The sequence below is a fragment of the Sinocyclocheilus grahami genome, unplaced genomic scaffold (assembly GCF_001515645.1).
Source record: "Sinocyclocheilus grahami isolate Dianchi unplaced genomic scaffold, SAMN03320097.WGS_v1.1 scaffold766.1, whole genome shotgun sequence".
Taxonomy (NCBI): domain Eukaryota; kingdom Metazoa; phylum Chordata; class Actinopteri; order Cypriniformes; family Cyprinidae; genus Sinocyclocheilus; species Sinocyclocheilus grahami.
The window spans coordinates 93120-102727 of NW_015505945.1; the positions used below are offsets into that span (position 1 = coordinate 93120).

At 39.1% G+C, this 9608-nt stretch overlaps 2 protein-coding genes across 2 annotated transcripts in view; both read left to right on the forward strand.

Annotated features, from left to right (window-relative positions):
• The window catches only part of LOC107561320 (A-kinase anchor protein 11-like), an 11552-nt gene extending 9066 nt beyond the window's left edge, over nt 1-2486 (forward strand). The window contains exon 6 of the mRNA XM_016245740.1: nt 9-2486. Within this exon, the coding sequence (XP_016101226.1) occupies nt 9-2461 (2453 nt within the window). The 3' untranslated portion in view covers nt 2462-2486. The remainder of the gene's footprint in view (nt 1-8) is intronic.
• A 14-nt stretch (nt 2487-2500) lies between these two features.
• LOC107561309 (A-kinase anchor protein 11-like) lies at nt 2501-8972 on the forward strand. Its single transcript, XM_016245728.1, has 5 exons — nt 2501-2658; nt 3886-3969; nt 5422-5468; nt 5827-6008; nt 7824-8972. Exons 1-5 carry the CDS (start codon nt 2501-2503, stop codon nt 7983-7985), a joined length of 633 nt encoding a protein of 210 aa, XP_016101214.1. The 3' UTR covers nt 7986-8972.
• The last annotated feature ends 636 nt before the right edge of the window (nt 8973-9608 follow it).

Genomic DNA, 9608 nt, shown 5'->3' on the forward strand with positions numbered 1-9608 from the left:
TCCAGTTCCTGTGGCTGGCAAGGTCATAGCCCATGTGCACAACTCCGATGAACCTTCTCCGTATAAATCCAGCATTGGTCACGTATGTCAGACCATTCCTAAAAGAACCATTTGTTGCCAAGGGGAAGTGGCATCCTCAACCTCAGATACCTCTGAAGCAACTCCGACTGAATCATCACTAGGTCCTGCAAGAATCCAGGATGCCAGTGGTGGGGAAGTTGTTGGCAATCCATCCGTTGAAAATGATTCCGGCAAACCCTCGATTGGAAAGACTTTTCAGAACTTTTCTGGGAATATGGTGGACACTATAGTAGGTGAGGCATTCAATCTTATGCATTCTTCAACAAAAGTAAAGAAGAAAGTAGAGGATTGTGCAGACTCTTTGAGCAAAACAATAGCAGTTCGCATATCCACTCCAAGCCATGGAAGTGGTAATTCACATGATGTATCGACTGAGAGAGGTCCCTCTCAGATTCCCTTTCACTTGATGTCAAAGGGCTCTTGTGACCCATCCTCCAGAAGTGTACGTCCAGTCTCCAGGCTCACCCAAGAGGTCCGTTCTGTAATGAGAATGGACACATTGGAAGTGCCCACTTTTGAAGTTGCCTCATGTGGTGGTAGAAAAGTCGGTGCAGATGATTTTTCAAGCAGCAACTCTGGAACAAAATCGTCTGAAATCCCTAGCACCCCACCCTCAAGTCCTCAGCAGCCATCAGACGAGTACAGTGAGAAACAGATCAGACAGTTCTCGAAGAAGCTCAAAGGTACGCTTGCAAAAGAATTTTCTCCTGCGACTCCTCCACCCACCCCTTATTACCTGCCTGCCACCGACACCAAAGAAGAAGGTTCCATTTCAGACAAGGCCGATTTTATGCTGAAACTCATTAGGTCTCTCTCTGAAGAAGCTGGCAGCAATGAAGATGAGGAGGAGGACCAGGAAGATAACCCTCACTCTAGAAACTGCCAAGCAGAGTTGAATCCCAACGTCAGGAGCCGAATGATCGAGAGGAGTGCGCTTCATTATGCAGAGCGTTTAGCGTGCCACATTGTTTCCATGGCCACTGAGATGGACACATTAAGCCTTGGAGATGTGAAGAAGCCAGTGGGTGACGAAAGCAAGGGCAGTGTTGCCTTGCATTGCGCACAGTTCTCAGAGCAGACTTTAAATTCTTTGTGGACATACGCTGGAGAAGTGGCTGGAGAAGTCATCAATGATGTCAAGAAGATGATGAGTTCAAGCCACTGTCGTCACAAAACAATAAAAAGAGGATCTGTGAACTCTGCAGACAAACGTCAGAGTGGAGATGGTCTTTTGGGAAATTTGACTTGTCAGTGGCCTGGTGACATCCAAGTGAGTGGCAGTTCAAGTGGGATGTCATCAGAGTATCCAAGTTGCGAGAGTGTCACTGATGAATATGCAGGATACCTCATTAAGGTGCTCAAGAAAGAGGGAGGCAACCGAGAGCTTATATTGGATCAGTACGCCACTCGCTTGGCGTATCGATCTATTAAATCTGGCCTGGCTCATGCAGCTCGAAAAATAAAGCAGAGATCTCCTTTGAGGCTTCACTCATCTAGGCGTTTACACTATGATCGTAGTCCTGATGTTTCCCAAATTCCCATATCCAAGTCATCCCACGCTGCACTTACTGATGGAAAAGATGGATTCTCTTGTGAATCTCTGCCATGTGCTTGTCAAGACGTTCAAGACCTGAGCAGTAATGAATATGTAGAACTTGTGAACTTTGCAGAGTCGCTGGCCTACAACATCACATGTGACGTTACGAGAAAGCTGAGAATGAGCTCAGTTAGACTGCCAAAATCGCTCACTGATTCTTGCCTCTACAGGAAATCCACTATTGAGGACATGCCGGAAAATCTCATCAAAAATAAATTTTCATGCTCTCTTTTACCTTGCACAGAAACTAACAGGCTCTACCATAGTACAAGCAGCTTAAATGATGGCAAAAGCAACAATGATGTAATGCAAGTGATTGAACATTATGCCAGGAAAATTGTTGATGATACTTTGGAAATAACGCTGGGTCCAGCATGTGTTCAGGCAGCGGGGGACAGGAGGGCACTTGAAAGCAATTCCTTCACAGAAAAGCTGGCTGAGGCATATGAAGCCTGTCGATACTGCCAAGGACGAGATTGCCTGTTTTGCAGTAGAGACGGTCGTCGTGGTTTCCAGGGACTGAAAATAAGGAGGCAACGAGAATCGGATGCAGTGACTGGACTGGAAATCCCAAAAATACACATTGATTTGGAAAAAAGAGCAGCTTTTGCTGAAGAAATGGTGTCCAGTGCCATTGAGAAAGCCAAAAAGGAACTGAGCTGCACCAGTCTGAATGCAGACAGTGGGATCGGTCATGATGGCGCAAGCTTTGCAGAAAGTCTCACCACAGAGATTATGACATCCGCATTGTCCAACGTCTGCCAAACCATCAATCTTGGGTAAAGTGACACAGCTTTCACAGAATCATACATACAGCCTATCATGATCTTTTCAGAACCTGCAGACGGATATCCGGAGTCAACAGTGAGTCAGCAGCTCAGTTTGAGTGTTGGTGATGACAGTCTCGGTAGTTGGTCCAATCTGAGTTTTGAAGAAGACCACCCAGATGAGAGCAGCAGCTTTCACCATCTAAGTGACAGGTGACCAAGTCCCACCACACTTACAAGCATTACACAGTTCATTTAAACTTTAAATGAAGCATTGCTGGTCGACTACCACACTCAAGTTCACTCTGCTTTCTTTTCTTGTGCACCTTTCACAAGCATGTGGCTCTAATCATTGTGAAAAGTACAATTTGGGGAATTAACAGAGGAATGAATGGATTTACAATGACCTTACCAATATGGGAGAGGACAGATTTGTGTTAGAAGAGCTCAGACTGAATGTTTGAAGTATATTGTCTGTGTCAGATCTGTAAGTTGTATAGTAGTGTTTTAGTGCATTTTTCATACCATTTGCAGACGTGTTTGGTTTTCAGCGAATGTATTTTGACTGTTTTCACATGTTTAGTCTGAGTTTTATCAGTTTAGGTTTTGGAGTAGGAGAATCAACTGTATGACTCATTTTTGCTGAAGAACTATTATTGTTCTTTTTCTTCTTTTATACACAAACCATTTTACAATTTTTGAAGCCAGGGATGCTGATTTTTCCATTCTCCAACTTTCTGAGGAACACCTAGGGCCTTGTCCTGCCTTGTTTTCATTCTCAGAATAAATGTAACTGTCTTTGGCTTCAAAACATGACGGCTGAGTCACACGGTCTTGTCTTTCAAAGGCAGGCATTGTTTTGTAGTGTTTTTGCTGCAGTGTCTCAATGGAAGCATTTTCTATCAACAATTTAATATCTCCCAAGACACTAAAAGTCAGAATGTATGAGCAGTTTTTGTTTTGAACAACCCAAGATACCATGAATATGTATCAAAATATTTATGAAAGGTGTGGTTGTCAGCCTGAGGCAGTGTTTCTAGAGTAAGGGGGGGGGGGGGGGGGGTTTCAGTGTTACTACAGATGTTTTCATTGCATTTATGATTTATAGTTGACAACTGGGAATCAATTTCAGTTAATTGTCTCTGGTCAAGCTATTTGTTTGCATAAGCTTTCAAGCATTAAAATGTTTTTGTAAAAAATATACAAGTTATTTTAGTGAATAACACAGTGGAAAACATTTTTACATCTTGCATGAAATATTTTAAAACTATAATAGCTACAGCTGGTGTTTGGTTGAAATAATGATTCTTCTGAAATTTAAAAAATCTCCCTTTAAAACTTTCCATAACAAATATATTATTAATCTCAAGATAAACATCAAATATTGTGTAAAAAAAAAAAAACTTTTGTAGTGTTTCATCTTTTTCTCTCCTCCAGCAGTAATGGAAACAGCAGTAGCTGGAGCAGTCTGGGTTTAGAAGGCGAGGTTTATGAAGAGCATTTGTCCTTCTCTCCATCAGACAGGTTGGTCTATGGAAAGAGGCACAGCATAGCCAGCGTGGGCTGCTCTAATTACTGCATGATGTCATGCAATTTTTTATCAGCAAGTGCTGAAAACATATTTGATATCACCTATTAGAAACAAAACTTCCCCTTGTTTCCCCATTCTAGGGATGGACTTAGTCAATTGGATCTTTGTGTATGCTTTGGTAGAATTGTGGGTGTCGGAAGCATTGGGGGGTTGGGTCATTGACTTGAATTGTGTTTTGTGATGTATTTACTAAAGAATGAACAATCTGTTCTTATTGCATGCTTCCTGTTTGAGTGCAAAAGGATGTCCCAGCCTCTTAAATCCCATACAAGTTCAGGTCAACAACATGAATCATGTGCATTAGAGTTCATCGTGACTCACTCCATACAAAGTTAATGTTTTTTTGTTTTTTTTAAACCGATATAGAATCATGATTGTTTACTTTTTAATAATTTAATTTAAACCTGTGCTAGAAAATGGTCACACAAAATCAGAGCTGGGCAACAAATATTAATTATATACTGCTGATTTATCTAACAATATTGCACGTTATCAGTTGTAAATAGTTGACTGTTTAGGCCAATTCAGTATGGTGTCCTATGGTGTCTTTTTTTTTTTTCAATTGAGGCTTAGGCTTATTCATGATATTCATATTTGCAGTGATTTTGCTGGTGATATAAAATTAAGCAACACTGTGAATGTGTTTTTTGTGCTTTTTTGGCTGTAAAATTTTCGAAGATTTATGATCTCTCCTTGTCTTATGTTCTGCGAGTACAAGTACAATAAAATAGATTTAAGGGTTGTTAAGAGTTCAAAAAATATTTTTGAAAAGTCTCCTTGATTCGATTAAAACTTCAATAAAAAAGGTAATATTGTGAAATATTACAATTTAAAAGGGATGATCTCTGTTTTAATATATTTTAAAATATAATTATTGTGATGCAAAGCTGAACTTTCAGCAACAATTACTCCATTTTTCACTGTCACATGATCCTTCAGAATTCATTCTTATATGCTGATTTAATTTTACTACTAAATGCCCATCCAAATCAGGGCTGGACAACAAATATTTATGATATACTGCTGATTCATCTGCCAATATTAAATTAAGCAATATTTTGATTGGTAGAAAATGTTGTTCCTCTGATTGCATGAATGTTAAGAGGATTTTTTTTTCCCCATAATGCCACACCCCAAATCAGTCATTCAGTTGAAGGCATCAAGAAAAATCTATTTTTAAAAAAAGTATGGCATCAATATCTGTTAGTATGGGTAAGTCATAAATATGCCATGATTTCTAGCTGAAACCGTATTGGAGCTGGTTTATATGAGAACTGGGAAGCTGGGAGCTCCTGTCACTCTCTTCTGCATGTGGTTTGTGGTGTCATTCCCTTCAGTCTGTCAGTGAGACTGTTCTTACACCTGCAATATTTTTCACCTTACAGCGACGGCACTGAAGAGAAGGAAGCTGAGGCCAAAGAGGATTCAGGCGGTAAATAAAAACTATATCTGTTCTTTATATTTTTCTCCAGTGCTGGTGTTTATTCTGTGGTCTGTTGTTAGACCTCAACTGTTAGACTAATTTCAGCCCTTATTTTTGTGCTGCCTCTCATTTAAAGTGGTCTTACTTGGCCAAGCACCTTCAGCGCGCCCCTGTCAAAGCCACAAGACTATTTATCTATGTTCCTAGTTGTCTAACTGTCAGACCGGCTCCATGTGGGTCAACAGATGAGCTCAAGCAGGGTTCTGTGTCTGGCCTAGTTAACAGAGAGAGCGTGGGAACTGGTTTGCTGAAGGTGATGGTTTTTGTGTGTATGTATGGGCTGAACGTGTGTGTTTTGTCCGTGCAGGAGCGGTGCGAGTGGAGAGGGAGCATGGGCCGGCAGAAAGAGCTCTGCTGGTGGTCAGTACAGATGTCCAGGGTCGAGCTGTGGACCCCCAGTTGACGGCTGTGCTCCAGTGGATCGCCGCTTCTATCACTGATCTGTCTTTAATGCAGCTGAGCCAGTTCTCAGCCCAGGAGCTGCAGCAGGTGAGAACACTTAGTATCAGTGTTGGGGAAAGTTACTTTTAAAAGTAATGCATTACAATATTGCATTACTCCCTAAAAAAGTAATGAATAGTGTTAGTTATTTTTTATGAAAAGTAATGCGTTACATTCCCTTTGCATTACTTTTTCCTCATCTGGCCTGGCCTGTAGTCTAGAACTACAGTAAGCATCATGCTTACACAACACACACAGCGCCTCTGCCCTCACTCCCAATTTCTCTCAACACGGGGACAAGAGAGCTGTCATTCAATAAATGGGAAAACAGTAACTGGCGTTACTTACTTGAAAAAGTCGCTCAGATATTTTCTTGTAAATTAAGAAGTAGTACATTACTAGTTACTTGAAAAAAAAGTATACTCCCTAAAAAAGTAATGAATAGTGTTAGTTACTTTTTATGAAAAGTAATGTGTTACATTCCCTTTGCATTACTTTTTCCTCATCTGGCCTGGCCTGTAGTCTAGAACTACAGTAAGCATCATGCTTACACAACACACACAGCGACCCTGCCCTCACTCCCAATTTCTCTCAACACGGGGACAAGAGAGCTGTCATTCAATAAATGGGAAAACAGTAACTGGCGTTACTTACTTGAAAAAGTCGCTCAGATATTTTCTTGTAAATTAAGAAGTAGTACATTACTAGTTACTTGAAAAAAAAGTAATCTGATTATGTAACTCGCGTTACTTGTAATATGTCAGCCCCAGCACTTCTTAGTATTATCATAGATATTAACTTATATGAATTATCAAGTACAGTATATTGCAACCCCAAAAGTTAAACCAATTAAATAAGATGTTTTATTTTTTTATTTATCAAGGCCTATGAAATATATTTATTAATATTTACTATGTTTACAATAAATTTTTTTAAATAATACTGTGAATGTCAATTTTATGAACAAAAAATAAAATAATAAAAATATAACTATATATATACACTACCGTTTTTTTTATATAATTATTTTATTCAGCAAAGGATGCATTAAATTGATCAAAAGTGACAGTAAATACATTTATAATGCTACAAAAAAAATCTATTACAAATAAATTATATTCTTTTGAACTTTCTGTGCGTCAAAGAATCCTGAAAAAAATCTTAACAAAAATGTCCACAAAAAGTTTTGATAATTGATAAGAAGAAATGTTTAAACATCACATCAGTATATTAGAATGATTTCTGAAGGATCATGTGACACTGGAGACTGGAGTAATGAAGCTGAAAAAAATAAGGAATAAATTACATTTTAAAATTTATTCAAATACAAAACAGTTATTTTAAATTCTAGTAATATTTCACAATATTACTGTTTTACTGTATTTTTTGTATGCTTTTTAAAAAATAAATGCAGACTGAGTAAGCATAAGAGAAAAATCTAACTTTTGAAAGTGTGTGTGTGTGTTTTAAATGTACGGAAATATTTTGTAAGCATGTTTATAAAAAAAAAAGAGAGAAAATATTTTAATATATGTAAAATGCCACATGGGAACTTAGGTGAACATTTTTGAGTGCTGATGCACATTTTTGAATTCAGTTTAAAATTTGACTATTTGAACTTTTCAACTTAAATTTTTGCTATATGTTTAGTAATACATAATAAATCCTATTTTAATAACAAAATACCTTAAAATACCCTGCCATTTCAGAGCAAATACATAGGTAAAAATTAAGTATCTTTAAAAAGCGTTACTTTAATTACATTTTGGATCATGTTTCAGCTTTATCACCCAACACTTATCTATCAGGATGTTTGAGATCCAAAACTGTAGCTTAATTTTGTGTGTTTTTCTCTGGCTCCAGCTGCCGGCCGTAGCGCAGAGGCTGAGGGAGAGAGAGTTCAGGGTCGGCGACCTCCTCCAGGCTCTTTTGAGATATTTTGAAGAACGTCGCTCTGAGGAAGAGGTCGGGAACACAAGGAACGGCCACAAGAGCCTCTTCCAGTGGCTTCTGGAGCAAGCGTAAATCACATCACACTGACACCCATCAGCCATTAAACCATGAAGTTTCCTGTCACTTTACAGTGATCTGCAATGTATCTGCCAAACCTAGAGGCATAGCCAGTGGAATGTGTTTGTGTTGTGTATTGCTTGTGCACCCAGGGGGCGCCATAGAAACAACTGAAGTAATCTAAGAGCCGTTCGTTCAAGTGTGTGTATTGCATGCCGTGACCGAGAGTACCTTTTGCTTGCTTTCACCTCTCTTTTTATTGTCACTTTGTTTTCTTTAAGATTAGACTGCATATCACACTTTTGGCACGCCTTCACTGAAGCCTACCCGTGTTTTGCATTCACACCCTGCCCCAACACAAAAACTGATGGGTTTTATGAGTTGGTGTCTTGTTAGGGAATCCGCATGGCTGCAGGAAAGCTTATGTCATTTCCATACCTCTCCTTTGCGGTGATGTTTGCACTTGTCGAAGAGATCAGCCTTGCAGACCAGCAGCGCTCCAGGTCAACATAAGGTATTCCATGACTCAGAACACATAAGAGAATCACAGGGTAGTTATAACAAACAACCCTGTTTCAGCACATTTTTGGCAACAACACTTGCATACCAGTTAAGCTGTTAAAAATATAATTTCACTGGTAATTAGTTACTGTTGAAAGAATCCATCAACAAATAGTCAGTAGTTTTGCATTCCCGTCATATGACTCATACATTTTTTCAGTTATTTCAGTGTGATCAGCTATTCATAATGGTTTCAAATGAATTGGTATACCTGTAACTATGCTTTTATAGTGTTTAAAATTTAATTGTTTACAACCCTAGCTGCAATCAGGCTCCACATGATCCAACGCCCATAAAGAATCAAACACGTTTTAGTTCACTACAAAGTGAAGGGATTTTGGTTGCCAACTTGCGGGAAAAACACAGCATACTATTAAACTTAGCTTTAATTCAACCAAAAATGCTTAAATTACTAAAATTACTCACTCTCGTGTTGTTCGAAACCCGTAAGACCTTCGTTCATCTTCGGAACACAATTTAAGATATTTTTGATGAAATCTGAGGGCTCTCTGACCCTCTCATAGACAGCAAGGTAACTACCACGTTCAAGGTCCAGAAAAGTACCAAGATGATCGACAAAGTAGTCCGTGTGACATCAGTGGTTCAACTGTAAAGTTACGAAGCTTCAGCGCCTCCACAAGCTCACGTCATGCTACTGTCGTGAACGCGCGTCCAAAGTGACGCAGTAGAGACGAAAATGTGGAATAAAGTCATTATTTTTGTTTTCATTGTGCAAAAAAGTATTCTCGTAGCTTTGTAACTTTACAGTTGAACCACTGATGTCACACGGACTACTTTGTCGATCATCTTGGTACTTTTCTGGACCTTGAACGTGGTAGTTACCTTGCTGTCTATGGAGGGTCAGAGAGCCCTCAGATTTCATCAAAAATATCTTAAACTGTGTTCCGAAGATGAACGAAGGTCTTACGGGTTTGGAACGACACGAGGGTGAGTAATTAAGGACAGAATTATCATTTTTGGGTGAACTAACCCTTTAAAAAGCTGCTAAACATTTGCCAAATGAGGAAACCCGCAGTAAGCTTTACTAATGAAAGTTACCTACGGGGGACTTTTTTC